Source organism: Miniopterus natalensis, chromosome 20 (genome assembly GCF_054644295.1).
Source record: "Miniopterus natalensis isolate mMinNat1 chromosome 20, mMinNat1.hap1, whole genome shotgun sequence".
In the NCBI taxonomy this organism is placed as follows: Eukaryota; Metazoa; Chordata; class Mammalia; order Chiroptera; family Miniopteridae; genus Miniopterus; species Miniopterus natalensis.
Genome location: NC_142100.1, coordinates 18646021 through 18673763, shown reverse-complemented (window position 1 = coordinate 18673763; position 27743 = coordinate 18646021). Strand labels below are relative to the sequence as shown.

General features: G+C 50.9%; 1 protein-coding gene across 3 annotated transcripts in view; it reads left to right on the top strand.

The window, feature by feature from the left end:
- GRK3 (G protein-coupled receptor kinase 3) overlaps positions 1 to 24788 on the top strand; it is a 77634-nt gene extending 52846 nt beyond the window's left edge. For 2 of the 3 annotated variants that reach the window (XM_087828529.1, XM_016208729.2), the window contains 12 exons: positions 1754 to 1832; positions 3945 to 4075; positions 5467 to 5561; positions 8120 to 8227; positions 14742 to 14808; positions 15286 to 15386; positions 17267 to 17333; positions 18304 to 18399; positions 20008 to 20170; positions 20776 to 20912; positions 23089 to 23202; positions 24070 to 24788. In XM_087828529.1, coding sequence (XP_087684655.1) covers positions 1754 to 1832; positions 3945 to 4075; positions 5467 to 5561; positions 8120 to 8227; positions 14742 to 14808; positions 15286 to 15386; positions 17267 to 17333; positions 18304 to 18399; positions 20008 to 20170; positions 20776 to 20912; positions 23089 to 23202; positions 24070 to 24231 — 1320 coding nt within the window. In that variant the 3' untranslated portion in view covers positions 24232 to 24788. The remainder of the gene's footprint in view (positions 1 to 1753; positions 1833 to 3944; positions 4076 to 5466; positions 5562 to 8119; positions 8228 to 14741; positions 14809 to 15285; positions 15387 to 17266; positions 17334 to 18303; positions 18400 to 20007; positions 20171 to 20775; positions 20913 to 23088; positions 23203 to 24069) is intronic. The other variant, XM_087828530.1, reaches the window with a different exon arrangement.
- Positions 24789 to 27743: the final 2955 nt, after the last annotated feature.

The window sequence follows — 27743 nt, the reverse complement described above, 5'->3', positions numbered from 1 at the left end:
CCCTTTGCAGAAAAAACTCGCCCTTTTCTCTGGTATTCCATTGCATCAATAGACCACAGGGTAGGGGTCCGTTCTCATGTGGGAGACTCGCTGGGTAGGGCTGTTTTGACTAGTGTTGTGAGGAACGTATTCGTGCAGTGCTCTGGGTGCACCAAGTGCAGATTCCCGGGGTGGGAATGCTGGGTCATGGGGTTTGCAGGTGGTGCCCAGCTTTAGCAGATGCCATCCCACAGCTTATGCGAGTGGTCCCACCGTTGTAAACTCCTTGCAGCCACACATGGAGGCTTCACTTACTCCAACCCCTCCAACACTTGGTATTGTCGGCCTTTTTCATTTTAGCCAATTCTTGGGAGTTCAGGGGATGGCATGTTGTGATTTTAATTTGTGTTTCCTCGGGGACAACTGAGGTTCAGCATCTGTTCCCAGGCGTGCAGGCCAGTTGATAGCCTCTTCCGTGAAGTGCCCGTTTCATCATTAATATTGCTATTATTATTATTCCTGCCCACTTTTCTTTTGTGTTGATCGCTTTTTTCTTTGTTGATATACAAGAGTTCTTTATATATTCTAAATAAGAATCCTTATTGCGTTTAAGGATTACAAATATTTTCTCCCGTCCTGTGACTTCCCTTTTCACTCTCTTAACGGTGTTTTCGGAAGAACCGAAGTTCGTTCTTTGATTTTGGTCCAGTTTATCGGTGTTTTATTGCTAGTGCTTTTTGTGTCGTGTTGAAGAAATCTTTCCTCGCCCTAAGTTCACGAAGGTACTGTCTTTTGTTTTCTTCTGGAAGCTTTATTGTTTTACCTTTAGATCTGTATCTGCTTAGAGTGGACTTCCGTGTGGCGTGAGGTAGGGGTGATGGTCACATTCCATTGACAGAAATCCGGCGGCCGCAGCACCATTGACTGGACGGGTCACCTTTCCCTCTCCTCCGCTGCGTCACTTTATCACAAATCAGTCGACCGTTTATGTTGTGCATCTGTGTCAGGATCCTCTCCTCTGTTCCACTGGCCTGTTGCCTGTCCGTGGGTTAATACCACACTGTCTGAATTACCGTTGCCTTATCAGTCTTGATCTCTGGCACTACGAGTTTTCTTTAAAAAGTATATAAACTTTTCTTGGCTGTCTGCGTTACCGTATACATTTTAGAATCAGCTTGTCAATTTCCGTTCTTAATTAAGATCGCGTGGAATTTTTAGATTAATTTGGGGAAAATTGACACCGTTACAACTGAGTTATCCAGTCCTCGCCCCAGGTTTATTTGTTCACTTTCAGAGCTAATTGAATTTCCCTTTCATTCTCAGTGTTTCGAGGCAATAATAGAGATAACATTTTCCCCCCTGTGCTGTGGTTGTGCCAGCTTCAGAATCGGAGATGGAAATGGATAGTTGACCTACCAGAACCAAAATGTAGACCAACAAGAAGGCTAGCAAGGCAGCAATACTCTCCTGCAGAATCCAAGTCTTTTGAGGAATATGTAGATGGAAGAGTGACGATTGAGTCTGAGTGAGAGGGGACCCTGGAGCTAGTTCATCTGCTCCGTTCGGTAACGCCGTGCCTCTGTGCAGTTTGTCCCCTAACCAGGTCCCGTTTCCTGTGACTGTCCAAGTTACCGCGCCGGTGTCTGCGCTCAGCGCGAGGGCCAGTGGCGTGGATGCAGAGATCTGTAGGTGATGTTCGGTAGCAGGTGTGCTTTTCGGGGAAGCTTTTGCTTTTCTGACATATTTCTGTGTTGTTTTTTTTTTTGCACTTTAGGATTGTCCTTTCATTGTCTGCATGACCTACGCCTTCCACACGCCAGATAAACTCTGCTTCATCTTGGACCTGATGAATGGTAAGCGAAGCCTGCGACGCCCGAACACGCGGAGGGACTTGGCCACGACGCCCAGTCTTAGCGAGCAGGGATCTAGGCAGACGGCGGTTCGGGCCTTTCAGATCTTTAGTTTGCCCCTCAAGATGAAGGAAGCCTTTTACTTTTCAATTCTTAGTTACAATTCATTTAAAAATGTTGACCGCGGTTTCCCCCTGGCCCTCCCAGTCTTTCCCCAGGAAGCTGCGTTTTCTAGACCAGATTTTTCATCACATACTTCCAGTGAAACTTGATTGTCTGGAATGCAGCTGGCCTGGATCTTTAATTAGCTTCTTTCCCGACCCTCAGCTGTGAGGAATGAACCGTCTCATAAGAATATAGGTTAAACGTATTTAAAAACCAACTCTGAAGGATTTTAGTTCAATTTTCTGTACTTTTAGCCCAGACCAGCAGCACATCGATCTTTTAAACTACGAATGAGCGATGACCCTTAGAATGCTGAACAAATTTTAGCTAGAAAAATAAGTTTTAATCCCAGAAAGCGACATGGTATAGATTGAAAATATTTTTAGTAACGGGCCGAAATAAAAAGGCATTCGGTTCAACAAGTGAAGTACGTTTTTTGAAGTTTATGTGAAGTTTTATGATGTTTTGAGTGTTTGATTGAAGACTGGATCTGTCCAACAACATGAAGGAATTTCACAGACGTAATAATGAACCAAAGGAGCCAGACCCAGCAGCGTGTATGCTGTACAATTCTATCTATGTGACTGTCAGGACAGGCAGAACCAGGCAATGGCTAGAGAGGCAGATGGAGCTCCCTTTGCCTGGCCTGGGGCTGGGGGCTGCGGTGCCAACTGGGAAGGGCGTGTGGGAGCCTTTTAGGACGCTGGAGCTCTCTCACATCTTGATCCGGTACTGGTCGTAACGGAATACGTGTGTGCAAAGGAGAAGATCCTGGTAAGAGCCAGGGCAGTGCACTTCAACACACAGTAATTTTTATAGATCAATAGAAGCTTTTCCCTTTCAGTTTATAAAAACATTGTCTTACCCTGTTGGTGGCATTTTCTGACTCTGTAACTTTAGGCCACATGATTGTTTGCTTTTTTTGCAACATTTTATTATGAAAAATTTTAAACGTGTAGCAAAGGTGAAAGACCTTTTCTGGGGACACCCAAACACCCCAACCTGCATTTAACCAGTTAAAACTTTACTGTATTTATTTAGAATAGTTAAGACATGGAAGCAACCTAAGCGTCCATCGATAGACGAACAGATAAAAAGGATATGGTACATGTATACAGTGGAATATTACTCAGCCATGAAAAAGAGTGAGATCTTGCCGTTCGTGACAGTATCGATGGGCCCACAGGGTATTATGCTAACTTGAGGCGGGAAGAGAAAGGCAAGTGCCATGTGATTTCACTTTAGATGGTGAATCTAAAAAACCAAACCGAACAAACAGAAACTCTGGTCGCCAGATGGGAGTTGGGGGGATGGGTGGAAAGGTGAAAGGATCAAGAAGCACAAATTGCGAGTTATAAAAATAGTCCGGGGATGTAAAGTACAGCCTGGGGAGTATAATTAATAATATCGTAATAACTACGTGTGGTGTCAGATGGGTGCTGGGTTTGTCGGGGTGATCCCTTTGTAAGTTCTATAAATGTCGAACCACTGTGTTGTATACCTGGAACTGATATAATGTTGTATGTCAGCTGTAATTGGAAACTAAATTTAAAAAGTTTTACTGTGTTTGCTTCATGAAATCTGTCGGTATGACCAGTTTACGGATTTGTTGTCCAGAGAGCCAGTTGCTAAGCCTGCTACTGGATCACTGCGTACTGGTCGATTGAGTTTTTAGGTAGGATTCCAGTAGTCAGGGCAGAATAGCTAACCCCCCCCCCGGGGTGTGCCCGGGAGCTGTGCTGCCATCTGGGGACTTTGTTTTGTATCGTCCCAGCCGTTGCCACACTTACGTCTTCTCCGTGTTCACGTTTTCCCTCTAATTTTTGAAGTGTTTTGTCAAACTGCAGAAATCAAAGGCAGGCATATAGACAAAGAGGAACGTTCCTACTGCGTCCCAACTCTTTGGGATGACGGCGGTTTTTAAATGAAATTCTGTCTGTCCGACCCCAGGGGGCGATTTGCACTATCACCTGTCACAGCACGGGGTGTTTTCTGAGAAGGAGATGCGTTTCTACGCCACCGAGATCATCCTGGGGCTGGAGCACATGCACAACCGGTTCGTCGTGTACAGAGACCTGAAGGTAGGCTGGGCCGCGGGCTCCCTGTTCACTGGGCATCGGGCCCTCCGCCCGCCTTTTCGTGCGCTGGACGGTGTCCATCCAACCGAGCCACGCCGGCTGGGGCAAACATGGTTAGCGTCGCTTTTTATGGTTATCTTTTAAGAATCTAGAATATTTTATTTTTGAGCATTAAAAAGAAAATGTTTTGATTTTTTTAGAGAGAGTGGAGAGGAGAGGGGGAGAGAGAGAGAGACGTCAACGTGAGAGAAACATCCATCAGCCGCCTCCTGCATGCGCCCTTCTGGGGACCGAGCATCAGTCAAACAGGCGACCTTTTGGGGCATGAGCCACACTGTCCAGGGCGAGCATGTTCTTTTCATTGTCACAAAATACTTTGTGACTTTTAAAGCTTTCTTTCAAAGTGAAGGAATCGTTGTCTTCGTTTCCACACGAGCATCGGGAAGGAAAAATGTATTTTCATCGAATTAGAAATAATTAGATACCGGTTGGCAGATGACATTTTATTTCCTCATGTGACTTTTGCAGAGGAATAAAATACGTGCTGAGGACCCATAAAGTCCTACTGTAATACATTTTAATTTGAATCTGTAACCGGTTTCTAATCGTCTCCACGCTGCGGTTTTGTTTCCCGAGCTGTTTCGTAGGCAGCGATATTATTTAATTTCTATCCCAACTCAATTCTAGTGGCTCATGATTATTCATGCTCCAGTTTTATAATAGCGTGCCGTTCTTTTTATTCCAAGCAAAACAATCGTGAGTTGATATCCAGCAGAAAACCATTAAGATGACTGTAATTCAGTGTGTGCTAGGGAGAGGAGCTTCGTTTTCCATGCCTCCGCGGCTGACCAGATCTGATCTCAGTGGCTCCATCTCCTCAGGGTCGTGGTCGTTTGGTAGGTCGTGCACCAGTCAACAGAGATGACATCAGCTGGGACTGGTGGGCACCCTGGGATATTTCGGTTTCCCAGGTCAGCGCCGGTTCCTCCTCGCAAGGTGCCTCTCTGTCCCGTGCTCGTGGTCTCCTTTGTTACGGCTCACAGAGGCCACGAAGCCGGTGGACTCCTGCCTGTGTCCAGAGGCTCCCTGTGAAAAGAACAAGCTTTTTAACTCCCGGGGGCTGGGCTGCCCTCGTACCTGGTGCCCAGTGTTTCCTTTTCTGAGCAGCAGAATCCTTCGCTCCCCTCAGGACCACGTCTCTGCTGAAGTGGACACGACACATGTCATCCCCAGCGTCACGCCCTGCGTGGCTGTGGCCATATAAAGCCAGAATTTGCGCGTTTAGGAAGAAACTGTGATAAAACAGGGCGATGCCCGGTGCCTGTGGTTTCAGAAGTTCTCAGAGCCTCTGGCGCCTGGGGAACTCTCCAAGACCATCTCCTGTTTCTCTCTAGCCCGCAAACATCCTCTTGGATGAGTACGGACATGTCAGGATATCAGACCTCGGCCTTGCCTGTGATTTCTCCAAAAAGAAGCCGCACGCGAGCGTGTGAGTAGTGCTTTGACTCTGTTCGCTGTCATTTCTCTACAGTGACCCACTTATTCCCTCGGTCCTCGACCTGGTCGTGTGGCCCCCCCACCCAATTTTTTCCTGCCAGCAGCGATTTTCAATATATAGTAATGCCGAGTCAGGGAAGAGCCCACGTCCCGTGATGTGGGAGTGGAAGTAAGAGCCGTGTGGTTTCACTGTCTCCTGAGTGTCCCCAGTGTAACTGCGCAGGGACGGGGTGGTCTGTGGGAAAGAGGGGCCTCCGCGGCAGACCTGGATCCATGCTGGCTGTGTGACCCTATGTCAGTCCCTTTACCTCTTGGACCCTCGGTATCTCCTTCTATAAAGCAGAGGTAATAATAAATCCCTGGAAGCTGAGATAGGAGAACTGGAGCTGCGGAGGCAGCTGAATAGAATTCTCCTGGGAAGGCCAGAGGTTGGGTTTCTCGCCACCTCCTAATTCCTTCTTTTTCAAAGTAGCTATTTTTTTTTTCCCTGTAGAGAAATTAGGAATATTTTTTAAATTAAAAAAAAATCCCATCTACTTGCAGTTCAAGCTTTTTAACTTGGGTCCTGATAGATTTGAGCATTTTATCAGTCCTCTAAATGGCCATGGAGGGGACCCTCCGCTGCACCTGACCCCCTCCTCGGACCCTGAGCTGCACTGGGCGGCGACCGTGCTTGATCGGTGCGTGGTGACGCCGGCCCGAGGACTTCTCTGAACCAGGAACTGCTGATGTGACAGCAGGGATGTCCCAGGGCCCTGCGGACGCAGAATGGAACCCGTGCGGGTTTCCATTCCTGTTTCTTTGTCATCAGTTTACCTGGGTGGGAAGCGTGGACAGGTGTGTAGTTTGTGGAAAAGCAGACGACCTTCGCTTTATTTTTTTTCTTTTTAAGTGTATCATTCTCTTAAAATTACGTTTTATCGTACCCCTTGAGCTAACACTCATCTCCGTGTGCAGTGATCACGAAGAAACTCCCAGGAGGCTGGTTTCACGCACCCTCCAGGAGACAGACCTCAGGCCCCTCGGTTCGGGGCCCTGAGTCGCAGCACTCTCTGCCTAGGCCAGGATTGCCTGAAGCTGGCATCACCCGCTAACAGTGAACGTGCTGTTCTCTCTGCAGAATCTGGGATACGGCGATAAAGCCTTAGCGTTGGGGACAGCACTTCACAGTGATCAGGGCCAGCACCCGGGGGTGTGCGAGCTCCGCCCAGGGAGCTCGTCAGACAGTTTTGAGAGTCCCTGGAATTTTTCATGCCCCAGCCATTTGGGGTGCTCGTTTCTTCCCTTCCCTGAAGTCGCAACTCCTAAGAGTTACTCTTCCGACGGAATTAACTTTCAGATGCGGGTTGTTTATTCCCTCATCGGGCCTTCCCCACTCTTGCTGAGATCCACGCGGCAGCCCAGAGAGGCGGGCTGTGGTGTGTTAGAGGAGCATTTGCGAAGGGGTCGGATTGGGAGGGCTGGTTTCCATGTTTAAATAACGACGGCGAGGCTGCCACTTAAAACTTCTGAACACGCAAGGAGATGCTGTGTTTTTAGTAAAGGAGGCCTCCCGTGGCTGAGAACAGAGGCTCCGAGCCAGCAGATCTGGGTTCGAATCTTCCCGGTTGCGCCAGCCTCACTCCCGCCTTTGTAAAGAGGCGCGAGCAGGGATGTTCACATGACAGTTGCGAGGGTTAAGTCATCGAATTAACGCGACACGTATTTATTTACCACGGGCTGCGCGCTAGGTGCTGGCAGTGCAGCGGTGACCGAGATGGGGGATCCCTGACCTCCTGGAACTGGCGGCCCAGGGGCCTGTCCTGGAGGGGACCGGTGTGTGGGGGGGGAGCCTGCAGCCACACCACCCCTGGTGCCGTTAGTTGAGCACCTTCTGTCCCAGGCACGCACGGCTGGCTGCTGTGAATAGGTGGTTAGCTTCACCGGAACCCTGGAGCTCGTGGATGCCGTGATCCACTTTTTATGGTATGGAAACTGAGGTTCAGGAAAATTAAGTGACTTGAACAAGGTCACATATCTGGCACAGCGTGGGGCCAGAATGACAGTCCGATTCTGTGCAGGTGGCAGGAGGCAGCCCCACCTCAGCATGTGCAAGTGCAGGCCCACAGGAGTGGGCGTCCCCACCCCTTCGAGGTCCACGGCACTACGGTGTGGTCACCTGTTCACGGCCCCCCTCCTCTCCCCTGCTTCCCCCGGCCCCACGGGGCTCCTCACAACGGCTCCCGATCGGCAAGGGACCTCTAGCTCTTCATAGCTGCCATGGGGAAGGGACTAGCCAGATTCAGATTTCGCCTCCTAGACCGTGGACTAGTCTTCGCATTTGATTGCGTATGGTAATTTATTTGTACCAATCCCTGTACTGATTAGGACAGAAAAGGTCGCTTCCCCGTTGAGTGCTGGGTAAATCATGTTTGTGTGGAAGCTCCATCGGCCCCGGTCCCTTGTGTATAGTTGGTGCCGCGTAATGAACGATGCCGGGACCTCTTGATAAGCTGTGAATATCGCGCAAGGTGGACATGTCCTGGTAACACGTGTGCCCTTTCTTCCCAGGGGCACCCATGGGTACATGGCCCCGGAGGTGCTGCAGAAGGGGACTGCGTACGATAGCAGTGCCGACTGGTTCTCCCTGGGCTGCATGCTGTTCAAGCTCCTGCGAGGGTGAGTGAGGCGCGTCCTTCCAGGTGCCGTCACCAGGCAGGCGCCGGGGCCGAGGTCAAGGCCACTGAGACTTCATCAGGCCCTCCTGTTATTTCGGATCACACAGTGACCTGTAAGCCGCGGGCCAATCTAAACGATGACCGTGGCTCGCCCGCTCCCTCTCTGTCCTATAAAAGCGAGAGCTTTGTTCTCATAAGGTTATAGACAAAAGCGTACGGTTTGGTGTTCTTGTTCTATACCGTGTAGGGATTACAACATACTTAAATCTAAAGTAGGACTGCTTTGAAAAAGTTTTTTAAAAATTAACAAATAATAAAATAAGACCGCTTAGAAATATTTCCGTCGATATGTCCCATTTGAGAATAAGTGTTATTTTAAAATGCGGGTAATTGAAGAAAGGATGATTTTTTTTTTTTCTCCCACTAGAAATTAATTACTCATGATTGTCTTGGGAGCTTAGGGCATTCTGAGGGTTACAAAAGTGGACCAAGGCCCGAGACAAAGCCATGTTCAAGTGTTAAAATCATGCTGAAAATAATTTTTTTTTGAAAATGCCAAAATGAAATTGTGTAATTTTGTGTTTTTAATTAATTTGTGTTATACTTGACCCTTAGTCCTAAACTCCCCAAAATGGTGAAATAGAGTGGAAAGATGTTGCAATGGAAGCAACTCTCGAAACATGTTCTCATGTCGAACATTTAACGGTTGTTAACATTTCCATTGATGTTAAGAACTTTTAGCCAACTTGAATAGAGAGCTTAAGTTTTCAGAATATAGTTCTGATTTTTTCTTCATTCACAAAGAGACAAAAAGTGCTTTACGTTAAAACAATGAAGATAAATTAAAGAAAAAAAATTCCCGGTCAAGATTTTCCCTCTGATCTTTCTCTGATGAACACGCGAGGCTGGTACTGGCTGAACTTCTCACTCTTCCGTCGGAAAGCCTCCCTGAGCACCGGCGCATCCTCTTATGGTCTTCGGCACATTCTGGAAGGAGGTTGGGTTCCACGTCTGAGCCCCAGCTCAGCTCCGGGCTCCCTCGCAGCTTCCCCAGGACTCCGATAATCCAGTGCTCCGCTCACCCGGTTCGCTTGGGAACGAAAATTGTATTATTGCTCAGAGAGTCGGGTCTTGCGGGTCCTGGATTCAATTATTGTATTTGTGGAGCCTGGATGGCCTTAATTCATGTCATCAGACTAGCTGACCTAATTAGAGAGCTTCTGCAAGGCTGACCAGAGAAAGCCGCTTCCACACGAGACATCCTTCCAGCCCCGGGGAGTCACGCAGGCCGGTGAGCGCGGCAGGCTCGCCGGGCCCTTTGCTTGGGCCTCCGTTGGAGGTGGGGTTAGAGATACAGAAACGACACTCACAAGAAGCTCAAGCTGATAAAAAACTGCAAAGCAGCTCAGCTGTTGACCACATTAACTTGACATTCAAAAGCTACAGTGCAATTGTGCAGGGAAGCCTGCGGGAGCCTTGCCTTTAAGGCTTTGTGCTCTTATTTATTTTGTTTAATATTGTTACTCCGTTTAGCGTAACGTCCATACGTATATGTTGGGGACGATCTGGCATAACAGTACTTTATTTTTAGACGATCCGAGGGTTTTGTTTAATAACTCTGTGTGATCTAGCGTTCCCGTTTGTGGCTGACAGTGTGAAGTCAGTCTTATTTGGCCGTAATTCAGATTTGGGGTGCTGAATTGGAGGGTGGTTGTGCCTTTGTGAAGTCCTTGACCAGGCTCGGTTGAAACATCATCTTCAGTGTGGCTCCTATGGAGAGTCTTGGCCGACAGGATACATCCAGGGTTTGGCCATGAGGATGGGATGGGATGGGACGGGATGGATGAGAAGAGAAGAGGGAGAGCCAGCTAGAAGTTCTGGCTCATGCGGGAAGGTCGAAGGAGCTGGGCATAGTATTTCCGGGAGCCCCCCTTACTGATAGTCATGCTGCGTAGCTCCGGAGGGAAGGCATAGTAAGGCTGGGAAAGGATGTCAGGTTGACACAAGGACGACCTTTCAAGCACGAGCTGTCCAGTGAGGCCGTGTCCCGCCTCCCGGATAGCCCCTTCCCTGTCACCGTCACACTCCCGGTTGACCACCTATTGAGCCTGAACTGGAAAGAACCTTCCAGTGAACAGTGGATCGGACTCGGTGGGTCTTCCTCACTGGGATTTATGGCCTGATGCCATTCTGTCGTTCCACAGCCATTGACAGGAAAGGACGTGGCACTAAAACCAAAGAGCGGGGAAATATTTTGTTACTTAATTGATTTAGAAGTCTTATAAGCCTTTATCGAGTACCTACCATATGCAGCACTGTGCCTGATGCAGAGGGGAGAGGACGGAGGGGAAAGAGAGGAGGGGAGGGAGGAAGGAAGTTTCTGGGGGAACTTGCAGGACGGTGGGCCGGATGGGCCGTGCTGACTCGCCCAGCAGCCACGTGCTGGGAGCTGCACCGAGGCGGGATTGCCGGTTCTAGGCTCTCGCAAAGACGGTGGCCGTAGGGAGACGGGTGGGAGGGGACATGTGTTCCATGGGGAGGGGACGGCATGGAGCAGGTTGTCTCTCCCGTCAGTGACCTGTGGGTGACCGGTCCACTCTTTGTCAGGAGGGGAGGCTGTGCTGAGAGAGAAGCCCGAGAGGGCTGGGGCGGGCCTGGGGCGAGCCTGGAATTCGTGCTGTGGAGTCGGGGCTTTGTTCCTGAGGCCCAGACACTGCAGGCGTTGAAGCAAAGCAGGGACATGGTGGGGTGGTCGGGTTGTCATTCAGAAGAGGGTCTGGCGGCAGCAGGAGCGCTGGCAGGATGGGGGCAGGAGGCGGGGGTCAGAACCCAGGCAAGGACCCCCTGCTGGGACCAGAAAGGAGGCGAACCCCTAAGGATATTGTGGTTAGGGCCTGCAGTGTGACGGTGATTTTGGTATAGAGCATCCTGTGCAGCTTTCATGCACCGGAGAAAGGGACCTGAGCACGAGGGAGCTGAGAAACTGAAACAGAGCAGGAGGGTGAGGGGGGCGAGCCCCGGGGCCCTGGCTCTGGGAGCGGCGGGCCCCTCTGCGTCCCGGCGCTCGCACGGGGCAGCCGCAGGGTCAGTCCTCGGGGATGAACCGGAGGCCCTGCCAGCCACTAACCCCCCGGGGGGTGCTTGGCAACTCCTGAAGACATTCGTGGTTGTCACAACTTGGGGAGGGGCTACTTCTGGCACCTCGCGGGCAGAGGCCAGGGATGCTGCCCCCACAGAGATCACCAGCCCCAAGGGTCAGCAGCATGAGGGTGAGAAACTGCTCCGGAGCAGCCCTTTCCCTCTCCCCACATCTCCGGTCAGGTTGAACCCGGGTCCGCAAGGGTCTTGTGCGCTTCTGTTTTCCGTGACTGACTCCTTCCCGCACCGACCGGTGTGCCCCCTGCCTCGGCTGCAACACACCCCAGAATCCTAGTGTTGTCCTGACCCTGGAAAAGTACCTCAGGGCAGGAGGGAAAGGAACCTGGGCGTGAGAAAGTCATCCAGGCCGAGCACGTGTTTGCACCCCGGACGCACGGCCGTGGACGGAGCCGTTCCAGGGCCACACGTCTGGGTGCTGGTCACCGCGTCCCCTTGAGTTGCTTTGTCAGATACTACGAGCATCCGTGCCTGAAGCTGTGTCCACGCGGCGGCTACGTGGAGTTGCCGCCCTGATCCGCAGTCTGGGTTTCGGATGTCTCTTAGGGAAGAGAATCGATGTCACAGTCACCTGATCTTATGCTTGTCACCACTGACTGTTCATCCCCAAAGGTGTCAGATGCAGGGGGAGAGCCCAGGTGGGGGGTCCGTAGAGAGCTGAGCTCCGCCCGAGGTTGTTGAGTTTGTTCCACGTAGAGAAGAAAGGAATGCTTATAAATATTTTGGCAGCTATAGGCTCAGGTTCAAAATGCATACGGCACGCAGTCTTTCCGGTATTCTAAAATTAAGATTTGATGTGAGAGTTTTTAATGACTTGTCATGATAAAGGTATTGTTTTGAACTCGCTGTTTCACTTTGAATAGCGTGTGTGTGTGTTCCCATCGTTTATCATATTTTGAATGATTCACCAACTCGGTCGGCGAGACTTTGCAGCTGTCCCACCGCCCATGTGAGCTGTGCTCCCGGAACCCGCCCCGGTGCGGCCGGAGTGTTGCGTGTGCCGCTGGGAGAGCTCGGCTCCCCCTGGAAGCTGTGGACAGGCCCGCGGCTGCCTCAGGGAGCAGCCGCGATCACACGGGATCCGTGAGCACCGCGCGCCTCGCTCCGAAGGGAGAGAGATCACTGCTCTCGGAGGTTTTCTTTAACATTCTGCAAAATAGACACCAAGTCTCCGGTTTCGTTCACAAAGAATAATCAGGGATATACATTGGAAACAGATGCGCGTCGGGCTGACCGCTTGCCAGACCGGCTTTCCACGCGGCCCCGCAGCACAGGCCGAGAGGCCGCAGTGCTCTCCCGGCCGGGAGGAGCTGTGTCTGTAACGTGGGATTTGTGGCGATAGGGCCCATGCGCTGGGAATGTTTTTGGCACCGGCCAGCTCTGACTCCAGCTCCCTTGCGAGCCTCCCTCTGGTCTCGTGAAAGACTTTTTAAATTTAGCACAGAGCGTCTCTGTGAGGACACAGCGGCCCTTCCCTGCAAGTGTCCAGGCGCGGCCTTTCCTTCCGGCGGGAGGCGCGGCAGGCCCAGGGTCAAGGGCAGGGTGGGCTCCCTGGCACTGTGCTCGGGGGCCCGGGGGGGGTCTCGCAGAAGCGTCTAGGTCGTCACAAAATCCCTTTCGCAAGTTCAGGAACTCTGTGGGCCCCGCCGCGTCAGCAGAAAGACCAGGGTCTTAGTAAGATCTAATGATAGACGTTTGAGCCACGCACGCGTTAGCACCTCTCCGTGTTTTGCCCAGAAGAACGATGCTGGTGTTTTTTAACATTATAGTTTCTGATAAATAACAAATCAGTATTGTTTGCTGTTATGGCCTGTTTGCTTTCCAAAGGCAGTCATTTTACATTTTTGTCCCGGGGAACGGTTAGGGTAAAAATAATATTTCCAATCAGAATCGGTTTCGAAGATGAGCGTGTGTTTGCCTCATACCAATTCTACTTGTTTAGGTTTTTTTTTTCCCCCTCCGAATTAGTGCTTTCAAGAGATGGAAATTACTTTGTATTTCATTGCATGACAAGGAAGGAAAAGCGTGAGAGTGCCCTCTCTTGTACAAAGTGAAAATGAAAACATTTAAGATGATAAATGCTCCGAAGTGCAATGAACTTGTCAAGAGCTGATTCAGGGCATAACTGAACTAATTGAGCAGGACGGCTGATCAGTCCCGGTAAGCGGCGGTGCAAAGATAAGCGGAATTTTAGGGGTTTTTCGGCCCCTAAATCCCACTGATTTGTGTGTTCAACATTCTAATCCCTTTTCTAGAGTTAACCTGAAAATATTTGATCTCACCTCAGGTTATGTTACAAATGCCTTATGCATACATCTATAGGATTAGTTAATTTTATAGGCGTGTCTTACTATAAGGAAATTTAATCATATACGTTGCCCCGTCTTTAGTTTTCGAATAAGTAAATAAGGCCATGGTTTTCTAATTTGCATGTTTAACTAGGCTTTCTAAATGCCAAGACGGCCTTTCAGAAGCCGGCTTCTCCAGAGTTTTATAAACATGGTCAAGAGTACGAATAATTTGTTTTATCAAGCAGACACCCAAATTTATAAAGTAAGACTTTACAAATTTCCCAAGTGGTTTCTATATTAGATACCTACCATTGCCCTGACCCCTGGCTTTGACATTATTTCAGTCGTCCCCTTTTGGGGGTCTCTGTGACGTGGTGACCTTGTGCCAGTTTAGAGAGGAAGAAAGTGATGCGGAAGGTTTATGCGGCCGGCTCACAGCCAGGTCACAGCGTGAGCCCAGGCCGCCTGGCTGTGAAGTCCGGGCTCTCTAGAAGTCTCAAAAATGAGTAGTCAGCCTCGGACCCCGAGCTTAGCCCTGTTATCCTCAAAGGAATGTATTGCTCACAGCCCCTGGTTTCTCCGGGGGAAGCGCAGGTTCATCTGGGTCATGTTTTGGTTTGACGACAGTTCCTTGGGTGGTTTAAGGGACTAATAACCCTTTTTCTTAAAAAAAAAAAAATGTATGAAAATTATTATCTCGAACACTAATGGGACAACTGTTGTGTAGAGATGACTTTCATTTTCATGACTTACCTGTTGGCTAATAAGTTTTTAATGCTGTTTTAAAACAGGGGCGGTCTATTAGCTGAGGTGTATGTTAGCGCTGCGACTTCATGGACGGGAGGGTCCGGCGGTTCAAAGAAGCGTAAGCCTTGCTCTTTCTGGACCCGGCGTATCTGATCACCAGTTTTCCTCTGGAAACGATAGATGTTGATTTGATGGCTTTTTGTATTCCTACGATTTTGAATGAACGGTGACAGAACACAGCGCTTTCCCCCAGTATTAGTCAGTGATAGGTGCTAAGTTGGCTGGTGCCGTATTATAACAGAATGTCCTTTATTTCTGCAGTCACAGCCCTTTCAGACAACATAAAACCAAAGATAAGCATGAAATAGACCGGATGACACTGACCGTGGTAAGGAGATAAAAACTCTATTTTTATTCAATTTCATGTTCCCATTACAACCAGTGTGAAATTTTGCTGTCTCAAAAATAAATACGTGAAAATGCAAGCCCTAGAAGAATCTCGGAATAGAAGAAATAATGGGAATAGATGGTAAGGCAGAAATCAAGATTTGCTGACAATCAGTAAGAGAAAGATATAGAAAATTAAGAACAGAACGAAAGAAATGAAATAAAAAGGGGAAATGACTGAGATGCAGAGAAGTGAGGAGACCTTCTGGTTCTTTTTTTCTCGCCTGCGGATTGACCTGGAAAATGATTAGTAACTGCTTTATGTTTCTTTAGATGAAAAAAATATTAGTCTGTGATGAATCTGTAATTTTTAACACTGTCCTTACCCAAGGAACGGTCTTTAAATCTGGCCGGGTGGGAAAGCGCCATTTCCGTGAATGCACTTTTGAAATTGAAACTGTGTCTCGTTTACCCCCAGAACGTGGAGCTTCCAGACACCTTCTCCCCGGAGCTGAAGTCCCTCCTGGAGGGTTTGCTCCAGCGCGAAGTTAGCAAGCGGCTCGGCTGTCGCGGAGGCGGGTAGGCTGCTGTTTCTGCCCGTCAGGATCGTCACCCGCAGGGGAAAACAGTCATTTCCAATAAGTCCAAAGTCATTCCTAGTATTTAAAAATCTTCCACTTTGATTCCAGCGGGGGGGAGAAAATCCCATGGGAAGTATGTGTGTTGTGCCATGTGTTCCGTAATTAACAACCTGAAGGAGTCGCCAACTTTTTTTTTTTTTTAAGATTTTTAAATGGATTTTTAGAGAGAGAGGAAGGGAGAGGGGGAGAGAGAGAAAAACATCGACGGGCTGCCTCCTGCCGGGGATCGACCCTGCAAACCGGACATGTGCCCTGACTGGGAATCGACCTGACGACCTTTCAGTGCACAGGATGACACCCCACCAACTGAGCCGCACCGGCCAGGTCGGAGTCGCCAAGTTTTTAACTTTAGAAGTCGATCGTGTGGGTGGTGGAAATGAATTCTGATATTTCATCGTTTCATTTGGTGAAGTTTCAGTAATGATTAGTACTGATTTAGTAATGGTTGTATTTGTAAATTTTAATATTCTGATCAGGTTCTCACATATTTTCTCTAATGTATGACTGCCCCCGCAACTCCCCGCGGCGGTGGGGGGCCTGGGCCAGGTTCCAGGCCTTGTGTCAGGCCAGTGAGGTGCAGGATCCTGTTGTAAATGCCACGGGAAGGTTTTGGAGAGTTTCGAGCAGGAGAGAGGTGACATCATTTGAAAGGCGATTCCGGTGCTATACGTAGTGGGGCGGTGACCGCAGTGGCGGGAGGGGAGGGGGGGAGGCAGGAGGCAGCTGGAGCAGTGCCCGTGTGAGCTGGCAGGGGCCTGGCGGCGCCCCGGTGTTCTCAGGAGCGTCGGCATCCTCTCCGGGGTCCAAGACACCACACCCCTACTGAGCGTGACATCGGGGATCGGAGGCTGGAAGAAGCGGTCAGGCCCGGCTGTGGAGGGCCGGCTGTGGAGAGGAGGGAAGAGAGGAATGGGGGGTTATCCTGGCTTGTTGGCCTAAGATGCTGAGATGTGGAAGGGAAAATCCAGAGTCCTGCTCGGACCTTTACCTCATCTAAGTGGAGCTGCGGGTAGGCACCTGCACACGTGGCCTCCCGCAGCTCAGGACACAGGTCAGCACTGGGACCCAGATGTGGGGATTATCTGCAAGTACAGGGCACTTAGAGGCCGGGAAGGGTGACGTCGCCCAGAGAGTGATTGTGGAGGAGGGGGGGCCAGCCCTGAGCAGGAGGAGCGCCCTGGGCCAGGGCTGGGGAAGAGCCATCAGCGCGGGACGCCGGGAGCACGCATGTCCATGACGCAGACTTGACCCAACGGGCACGGCTTTTTCTGTTCTGTACGCGTCGAGCTTTAATAATGATCCTCAGGAAAACTGGTTTCCTTAGTTTATAAAGGGGAGTGGCAGGCACGATTTTATTAGGTTTATAATTTGTTTCCAAGTAAATGTTCGGTGCTTCATATCCTGTCGTTTTAGCCGTCACGGCTTGAAGGCACTGCTGTAAATCTCTCTGATGCGCAGATCCCTGATTTAATTCTTATTTAAATTTGTTCTCATGATTACAGGGGGGAAAAAAAATATATATATATATATATATATATATATATATATAAAGTCTGTGAAAACGCCTTGATTCCCCCCAACCGGAGTAAATGCTCCAAATAAGCGATGGCGTGGGGCCGCGCTCCTAGCCCCCGCACGCAGGATTTCCAAACACCGCGGCGCTTGCTGTGCTGCTTCGGGAGAAGCGCCTTTGACGTGCTTGCTTAAGGAACTGGAAACAGTTGTCCGTCGGTGTTCCTAGTAGGAGACAGTGTTTGCAAAGTAGTTCTTGGATTTCCGCACGCACGCTCACGGCTGTCGTGACTCTCTCCCCTGCAGCGCGCGGGAGGTGAAGGAGCACGGCTTCTTCAAGGGCATCGACTGGCAGCACGTCTACTTGCAGAAGGTACCGCCTGCGGGAGCCTCCCGGGCGCCAGCGTGCGCCCCCCGCCCCCGCCCCCGCTTCCTGGCTCTGTCCCCGGGGTCCCCTGCCCCCCGGCTTCCTTTTTGCCCCGTGCGGCTGGATGGTGACCCCCTCGGGGGCTGCTCGAGGCTTCCCCTTCATTCCCTGGTTTAAACGCTTTGAAAACGCCTTCTGTATGCATTAGTAAATGGCGAAAGGGAGCTGTTATCTAGCTAATTCAAATGTCCCATGTAAAGAAGGCTTTTTTTTTTTTTTTTTTTTTAGCTTTAGCTCATCCCCCTGGTTTCTGATCTCAATAGATGTCTGTATCTTTATGTTTTCCTGAAGTAAAAATGTACAGGAAACGTTTGTCGTAAGCTTACATACACTCTCTAGCCCAGAACCACATCATTTAAGAATTCTCATGATTGCATGTCAGCAACAATGCCCATTCCTTATTTTTTTAAGCTATTTTTCTATTTGCGACGATATAGGAAAACACGCCAAGTTGAAGTGGTGTTGTTTTTTTTTTAATGTTGATTGTCAGCTTTGGACTCGTTTTATGACCTCAAACTGTGGAGGAATAAGTGACCTGTTATCCTGCCTGATTAGAATTAGGGTTCGAGCCCCGCTTCAGCCGGCGTCGGCCTGGGGACCTTAGGGGCGTGGAGCGCTCTGTCGGCCCCGTTTGCTTGAAGGGCCTCGCCAGTGGAACGCGGCCCCCGACCCCCTGAGAAAATGTGCTTCCTTAAGGCTGAGCTGGGCGCATGTGCCATCGTGAGCCTTCGCTGTGTTTGAAAATTATTTAAGACTTGAGACACGAGGCTTTCGTTTGGCCTTAAATCTGCCTGAAATCCAAGGGCCTTCTTTGGGGCACTGACGACTTGCGCTGTGTTCTCCGTGTGGAAGGGCGGGCTGGGACGGGGCCGTAAGGTCGCCGGGTAACTGAACCTCCCTTCTTTGGGTCTTCCAGTACCCGCCACCCTTGATTCCTCCCCGGGGAGAAGTGAACGCCGCCGACGCCTTTGACATCGGCTCCTTCGATGAAGAGGACACCAAGGGCATCAAGGTGCACACGCGATGTTGGCCCTCAGGGTTTTGGGAGGGGGTGTGTGTGTGGGGGGGGGTAGTTAGAAATTACGCTTTGCGGTTGTTTCTGTGTTGACCCGCCTGTGGGATGTCACTGACAAACGGACATCTACACAGCTGAGGACCGTGGGCGTCAGCCACCCAAATGAGTTAGCGACTCTGAAAGCTTTCTCGGGGGCTGATAAGTTTATATTTGAAAAGCTGCAAAAGTGGTCAGATTTTTTTTTTTTTTTTTTTTTTTTTTTACTGATTTGGGTATATTTGGGATTGACATAAAACTCACATGCGTAGGGAAAACAGCCGCGTGGGAGCAAACGTCCTCCTCCTGCCCCAGAGCCAGTCGCGCTGCGTTAGAATCAGAGGTAGTTCTCCCGAGTATTCAGATCCCTGCGTGTCAGGAGGAAAGGAGCAAACAGCATGAATCACGTCGCATTTGTCGATCAAAAGTGAAATCATCACTGGTTTTTAAAAAAATAGAACCCTCTGCATTTTTTAAGCCTTTGTTCAGGTTTGCTATTTCGCCGGCAGACAAGGTACGATTACAGATGGTGAGTCACGAGAGGAAGTCACCCTCTTCGGGGCGCAGAGTCGGGGCGTCTCACTGCATGTCAGGCTCTCGTCTGCCCCACTTCCACCGCCTCCCCCAGGGTCCCGCCTCCCTCCCAGCTGCTCCCGGCTCCTCTCATCCGCCCGCATTTATACCCTTCTCATGTAGCCGCCCGGTGTTTCCTACCAGGCCTCTTCCCCCCCAGAAGGTGGCAGCACTGTTAACACACGCACACACACGCACACACACGCACACACACGCACACACACGCACACACACACGCACCTCTGCCAGGTGTAGGCAAAAGACTGCCCAGTGCAATGCCACCTAAAACCACCTTCACTCGTTTTCCGAGCGCAGCCAGCCTCCCTTTGGAAGGACGAGAAGCTTGCTAAGAGCTTGGGAAAGACGCACATAAAAGAAACACGTCGTGAAGCGTGACCTTTACCGCGGGGGCCCGCAGAGGCCGGGCCGCCTGAGCTCCCCCGGCGTCTTGAGCTTTACGCTCATTCAGCCGATGATACCGTTAAGCGTGGATTCGCCGGAAGGTTCGGGGAATGAGTGGTGACTTCAGCCCCCGCCTGCCTTTCGTTTTTGTCGCTTTTCAGAGGAAGTGAAGGTGGTTAGAAAACTCTCCTGGCTCCTCCCTTTCCGTTGTTTCTAAAACTATAGGAGTCTGTTTTCAATAGAAATAAAATATCCTCGGCACAACTGAAATTTTATTTTGTCGTCAAAAAAATCTTTTAGTACTCCAAAGAAAACGCTACCTATGGGAGCTTTCATCAGCAAAAGTGTGATGAAGGAGGGTAGGGAAATTTGGGGCGAGGCCCCTGACCCGGAGCGAGAGCAAAGTGCCCACCAGCCACAGCCATCTGTGGGCCCTGGTTGCTTGGTTGTCATTGGTAGAGATTTGTCACAGTTACTCACCTGTTCTAAACGGTTATATGCCATCCCAGTGTTGCGTCCCTGCGTGCGGTTGGGACACTGCCGGGTCCGTAAGTACGGCGAGCCATAAACACCTCGATTTCTCACAATCACCAGCTTCTCGATTGCGACCAAGAGCTCTACAAGAACTTCCCGTTGGTCATCTCCGAGCGCTGGCAGCAGGAAGTCGTGGAAACCATTTATGAAACCGTGAACGCGGACACGGATAAAATCGAGGCCAGGAAGAGAGCGAAGCACAAGCAGCTGGGCCACGAAGAAGGTAAGGCAGCCGCCGTCTCCCCGGGCGTCCCGCTCTGCTCTTCCATCCCCGTCATGTGTCGCGGGAGAGCCGCTTCGGGGCCAACCTCTGCCCTCGGAGCAGTAAAGAGCCGTCACGACCTTACCGGGAAAGCGAGAGGCAGCTATTTAACGTCAGCGTGGGGAGAGGGCCGAAGACACCTCTGTTCTTTCAGTCCCCAGACCCCCTGCGTTTAAAGGCCCCAGTAATGAGTTTTACCACAGGCGAACCAACGAGACAAACACGTAAAAACGCGCAGACCCAGACGGCAGCGGGGTGCTCCCCAGGGCGAGGGGCCGGGGGAGGTAGTAAAGGGCGTCCAGTATACGGTGACGGGAGGAGACCCGACTTCGGGTGGTAAATACAGGCGACGTGGTACAGAATTCTGCACTCGAAACCTGCATCATTTTATTCACCAGTGAATTCAGTTCAAACACTTCTAGGAGGAAACGATGGTTTTTCTGGAGCGTTGCGTGTGGCTAGAAACGTGAGTTTTGCAGGAAGCATGTGATTCCTTCTGTCCCGAGGCTGACGCAGACGCCCTGTCTCAGACCCTGCCTAACGCACAGTCATCTCCCTGTCCTCAGATTACGCCATGGGGAAAGACTGCATAATGCATGGCTACATGCTGAAGCTGGGAAACCCGTTCCTCACACAGTGGCAACGTCGGTATTTTTACCTCTTTCCGAACAGACTGGAGTGGAGAGGAGAGGGGGACTCCCGGGTAAGTCTGACGCTCGCTCCCGGGCGCGCGCTGTCCTTCGGTCGAACGTCATGGTCACCTCGCGTTGCCGGCCGTGTCCCCTGAAGGAGCCTCCGAGGCCCCGTGCGTCGAGTTTAACCTGTGTGCATGCGATTTTAACGTTCCAGCTGCAGCTTTCGGGCGTCCGAGCCAAGGAAGGATTTTGTAATAACAGGGAAATAGAACGTGCCGCGCCATTCGGCGAGGTCTGAAGAAAGCTGGAGAACAGTTGGGCGGATCCAAAAAGGGAAAGAAACCTAGGCCTTTGGAGTCATATGGAGACTCTGGGACTCGGAGCGCATTACGCTGACCCTCTGGGCCTCAGTTTCCTCACCTGTAAAATGGGAGAAATAGAAATCATCGCAGCTACTGCAGGGTTTTTTTTTGCCTATTTCTCTTCAACGAGATGCTGTTAAAAAAGAGACTCATTTAATAGGTAGCAACCTTTGGGGGCCCATCTCGTATTTTATGAAGAGGGAACCGGGGCTCAGGGAGGGAAGGCCTGGCGCCCACGACACAGCTAGACGGTCCTGAGGGGTGATTCCAACTGGGTCCGCTCGGCACCGAGACGGAGTTCCCAAACCATGCACCCCGTTGTCTCCACCTTGTTGCAAACTTGTAAGTGGACTTCATACAACGGACGGGAAGGTATATCTGCCCTCTGAGGTCCTTTGCGAGAGCTGATGTTTGTGAACAAGATAAAAAAAGAAAATTTCCATCCACACTGTCTGTTTTAGCAAGCCAGGCAGCATTCAGTCCGCGCCCGCTGTGCGAGGAGACCAGAGCTTGTCGCCATAGGAGATAAGTCTGTGTTCTTGGGGAGGGAATGGCTAGTCCCCGGGGGCCAGGGGAGCAGGTCATTGGTTCCGGATGTGAAAAGCATGATCGCGCTGTTGGACGTATTGGAAAACTGGCCGTCCGCTCTCCAGTGGTCGGCAGTGTGGGAAGAAGGAAGCCCGGGTCTTGTGTACTTGACTTCGGAGTGTGTTTTATAAACCCGTTGGTGGAGTTGCTGTTTAATTATGGGCGATTGCTATTACATGCTAGCCCATTCTTTATAAACACACAAGATCTTTTCGCTATTGCTAATGCCATGGAAGGCATTTTCTAAAAACGAACGCACCTAGGTTCTGAGTTATAATTACTAAGACCCTTTGTGGGGGGTCCTGAATTATAGCTCAGGTGCTGGCATATAATACCGTGTGTAATATCACATAGCGTATATTGTAATATATAGATATATGTGCACACAGCACCTGAGTTGTAATTCATATATAATTTATTATTATTATTTTTATTATATGTAATTCCAGATAAGAAGTGGCCCTGGGTACAGTACACTAGGCCCCGTTGTCCACATTGAAAGGAACCTGTCCCACTTCTCAGGGTATTTGAAAACTAAAGAAAAAAAAAAAAAAAATCTTCCTTTGTTTAACGTCAGACGCAATAAAAAGAGTCCACGTGTAATGTTCCATTTGAGAAGCTACGTGACGTGCACGGGGTGGATTCATTCGTAGGTGCGAATGAGCATTCACGATGGTGTTGTTTCTCGTTTAGGATTCCTGGAGTATTTACCCCAAAAAACATAAAATGGTAAGGTACTCGCGACACTAGAGCCTTCTCCCTGAGCAATAATGCTATAGGCCCAGCACGACAGCCCTTGAGGGATGTCGCCGGCATCTATAACGTCCCTGAGATACTATCAGGACGGCGTGGGCCGACCAGCTTGCGCTGCGGGGCGTCTGCTGAGCTGCGGCGGGAGGACCCAGCCGCACGCCTTCGGCTCCTGTAGATCACGCGTAGCAGCCCTGCCACGTTCCCTCGCTGCCGTCCTGACAGTTAGGATGAGCTCGCGGTGCGAGAAGGAACGCGACTCACAGTCGCTCGAGGATCAGCGCCGCGGGGAGGGAGCAGCTTGCTGTTTGGCCGTAGAGACCCCCCCTCTCCTTGCAGATTTCTTTTGAGATGCTGTTAGTCGGCGCTTTCGTCCGTGCTGCTTTGACGCCGGCTCTAGAACAGCAGCAAAGAAAGAAAAACGGCAGCTTTCTTTCTGTTTACTTACGTCTGAGCCGGCCGTTCTCGGGGTGTTACGTATGAATTTAACTCAAGGAGTCACGAACGCTGGGAAGTAATCGATCGTTCTTATTTCTGTGACTAGCAAAATTTGCTGACAATGGAACAGATCCTGTCTGTGGAGGAAACTCAGATCAAGGACAGAAAATGCATTTTGTTGAGGATAAAAGGAGGGAAGCAGTTTGTCTTGCAGTGTGAGGTGAGTTTTTATGGTTTCCCCCCCCCCCCCCCGTAGGTGCAATTTAGAACAATTCTGTCTGTCTGTCTGTCTTCAGAAGAGTTGGCTGCTCGGTTAGAGAGCATTTTCTCGCCCCGTGCTCGGCCACTTACAAGCGTAGAAAGGAAGCCCTAAGGTACAGGGTTTTCAGCAAATTCATTTTCTTTTCCGAGAAGCAGCTATCAGCCCCGGTGAGGGGGAAGCCCGTGAAGAAATTTGGTTGCCCTGTCTATCAGGAAACCCGTCCCGCGTCTCCTCGGGGCCTAGCATTGTATCTGCTACACAATTTCCCAGCTCTTTCGGGCATGTTTGAGCTCGGGGTTGGTATATTTAAACAAACGTGAGACAGCGAAGTGACCCCTCAAAGGGAAATGCCGTGTCTCTGCCCCCAGAGCTCTATTGTAGCCCAAATTTAGGTCCTGAATATTTTTCAATGGGGCACTGACGTGTGTGCGTGTGAGAGAGAAGAGAGGAGCTTATTTAGAGAGTTAATGGGTAGACATGTGAGGGTGTGTTCAACTTGTCAGAACCCCTCCTTGGTGTGTTATGGACTTGAGCTGCTTTAAAGATCAGAAATCAGAGGTAATCTGTTAACAGACTGAAGGCCGCGGTCCCCAGTGGGGGGGTGAGGGTCGCCTGCAGGGCTGGCGTGACTTTCCTTGCTCTGCAAGGAGACCCGGGGAAGTCCACGCCAGACCCACCAGCTAGTCCTCCCGCCAGGGGCCAGAAGAACAGGGAGAGCATTCCCTGGGGGGGGTGCAAGGACACGGTCACTGCCAGCGGCGTCCAGGCCTGTCGGCGCCGCCCGCGGGCGCAGCGGTCACATCTTCTCCGTGTGTTTCCGTTTAGAGTGACCCGGAGTTTGTGCAGTGGAAGAAGGAGCTGACGGAGACCTTCACGGAGGCCCAGCGGCTGCTGCGACGCGCCCCCAAGTTCCTCAACAAGTCCCGGGCGGGCGTCCTGGAGCTCGCCAAGCCGCCCCTCTGTCACAGGAACAGCAACGGCCTCTGACAGCCCCGACGGGGCAGGGGGGTCCCGGGGAAGACGGGGCCTCGAGGAAGTCCACGCGGCTGTTCCCAGCCCTTGACACGGAGCCTTCGGGAGAAGGATGAGGGTCAGAGGGTGGATTCCCGCATCTCCGGGGTCTTCCACCGCTGCGGAGACCCGGGCCGCCAGGACGCGCCCGGGAGTCGTCGTGACCAGGCTCAGGCGCGGGGCTGGCCTCCCCTCCCCTCCTGGGCGCGCCCCCCCGCCTTTCCATCTGCCCACACTGGAGGACAGCGTCGTTTCTTTGCCACGCACTCATTTTGGTACACATGAACCCGGAACTTGAGACGCTTGTACTTACCACTTGGATGGGTACATCTGATATCAAACATGTCTTCGACTTGCCAAGGTGGCACCTGCTGTCTGCGGTGTGGGGCGACGGATCGCCCCAGTGTTGCCGTATTTTGTCTATAGACGGCCACTGCTGGTCTTATAGGCCTTTGCTCCACACCCCTGGGGGATGGGAGGCCAGCCGCGTGCTGCTCCTGTGCATTTCAGAAGCGACTTCCCGGTGTCCCGGGGGCGGGACAGCTGGAGATGTTTCCGAGACGGCTGCGCTCGGGCCCTCGCCGCGTGTGCCACCCTGGCCCGGAGCCCTCGGTGCGCCGGGAGCAGGGAGCGCGCCCTCCGGGGACGTGGGAGTCCCTCGGCCCCGCCGGCGCTCAGCAGGAGATCCTTGGAAAAGTTCGCAGCGATTCTGAAGGAGAGGCCATTGGCGTTTAAGTTTCAGGGAAGTACTGATTTTCAGAAGCCTCCAAGTGAATAAGCAGCACTTTCACACGTCTGGAGATGCACGGACGCCGGGGGGCCAGCCTGCTGGGTTTCGACAGCAAGCCGCCGTGCGACGCGTCGTTCTGGATCCTTCGCCCGACCTCAGAGAACGGATCAGCGATGGATGCGCCAAGGACGGAAACTCTGTGTTAACCTTTTAGTATAATTTAAAATGAATTCTATTGAAAAAAGAATGAATGTGTCAATGTGGGTTCATCGTTGTACATTGACTTACGTTGTCATTTCTCTGTCGTTAGTAATGCTTTGCACTGGGTGGGCTGTTCTGTGGCAGTGACATTGGAGCGTAAAGACTGTTTGCCTGGTCCCGGCGGCGTTCCGGCGGTTTCTCCCCCCTGATGAGTTCCGCGCCCCAAATAAATGCTGGTTTATAGGAACCATTGTGTTTCCCCAGCAAAGTCCTCCGTGTCATCAGACTGAAAATAATAACAGTAATTTTAAAAGTCCACTAATTTGTCCTGTTCTTAGTGCAATTTTACTGTACATTTCTAAGTTCACTACTAACAATACACAAAACTCGACATTGTAATTACCCGCATCCTGTCCTTGATATTTTTAGTGGTTCCAAGTCTTTGTCTTGACAGTTGTGTGCTGTGTCCATTGGGAGAGAGAGTGCTTTTTAAATGACATTCTATTTTGAGAGTTGGGAAAATAATTGCTATAAAAGAGGAGTTTACTTCGGAAGAGAAATTTGGAGGGTCGCTGGCCGTCTCCACTCCTGGTTGGAGTTTAAATTCACACACACGTTCTACTTGCCTGCTGCTTCCAGTGTAGGAGGAGGGGAGTGCTAACGTGCATCCTCGAATTTTAAAGGGAAAAATAGTCATTAAGTTCTGTTTTTTTTTAAAAAAAAACACCTACTGAGGCAGAAAAGCAGTTGCTCACAAAGAGCGAGCATCTTCACAGGCATGGCTGCTCACGCCGGCCGCAAACGCGCACGCTCGGCGCGGGGAGCGCAGAGATCCCAGGGCCTCGTGTGCCCGCTGGACAGTGTGCAGAGGGCAGGCGGACCCCTCCGGGGCCTGGGCCTTGCGTCTCGCACCCCGCACCTAGCGCACTACCTCCCCCGTCTTCACCGAGTCTCATCTCTTTGCAAAATAACAATTTTTGCTCCGGAGCGGAAGGTAAGGTTGGTCCCTCTTTTAGAGATTTAGAAATTGCTCCTGAGATCTATGAATTGGATGATAGCCCGAGAACCCTTCTGCCTCAGACTTATTCCAGGTAAACTCTTACATGCCCCCGACTCACGCTTGACTTACAGCGACGTGGCCGAGAAGGGCGCTGCGCAGGTGGAATTTCCTGACGGTCCTCTGTGATCCGGGTCCGGTGTGGCAGCCCTGCGGAGGCCGGCCTCCTGCCTGAACCTGCGCCCACGCCCTCCTCGTGGGGTAAGTGTTCCTGCTGCCAGACGGAAGACGCCCTGGGACCCTCTGTGCCGGCACCCGGTGCCAGCACGGTCAGAGTTGGCATTGTAGAGGTCTTGGTTTCCGTGGCTGCTTGAGAAGGTTTGAGGAGCTTTTTATGTCATTCCCAGGTGATTGACCCTCCCTGTGTTTGAACCAGTAAAAAAGACAAAATTTCAGAAAAGACAAGTTTTCTGATTATTGTGTGTATATATATATATATATATATATATATATATATGGTTGGGGTATTTTCACATTGTCAAAGAAGATCATTGAATTGATATTATTTTTATAAAGTTATGTTATAATACGTCTTGATTTCATAAATCAAAGGAACCGATAAAGCGAAGTCTAAAAATAACAGTTAACTTTAAGCTGCTATACAGTATAGACGGAGTAAATTGAAAACTTTTATGAATCCACGGTTATTTTTTTTTTTTAACCTAAAACATTCTCTTTGGTGCGTGTATCCCCTCCTGTCACTGGGGCTCATGATTTTTTTTCCTTCTGTATCGTGTTTAAGGATGACTTTTCAGCAAAACTTCTAGAAATTAGCTGTTATTTCACTGCGGTCGGCTCCGGGCAGGAGCAGCAGCGTGAGGGAGCCCTTGGCCTGGTGCGTTCCGTCACCGGGGCCACTCCCGAGAGCCCCAGAAACCCAGCCGCTCCTGGGTGCCTGGAAGGAGGGGACTAGCACTGGGGACCGCACTCCCAGCCAGGTCACTGTGGTCCTCAATATTCTCATTCCTAAGTTAAAGGAGTTGAGTGAGATGACCTTGAAGGACCGTCCTAGCCAAACACTCCCCAGGTTTCTCAGGGTAGACGTGAGGGGCTTAGGGTGGACGTACTTGGAGAGCAAAAAGGAAAGGCTCCCCCCCATGTGCCTGGTTCCCCCACGCTGCCTCACGGGTAACGGGATTACTCCCCCTTTTTACCGTGTGCCCCTCCGTGCTGGAGCCCCCTCTGGGTTACCGGGGTAGGAGCCACGTGTTGAACAGAAGGAGAGAAAACTTAAAACTGCACAACTGGCTTTTCTTGGAGACTTTTACCCGTCTGGATACTGGCAATCAAAAAAAAAAAAATGTTTTCAGTCCAAATTTGTCATGCTGATTGTGTCCAGGGATCAGGTCCACCCGATAAAGGCACGAGCCTTCCCTTCGAGCTCCCACACACGGGGAATTTATACAGCGGCTCCTATTAACGGACCTGTAGCAGGTGAAACAGGAGACGGGCCGGTAGTCACAGCAAGGAGACATTTTGCCTAACTTACGGATATCCCCA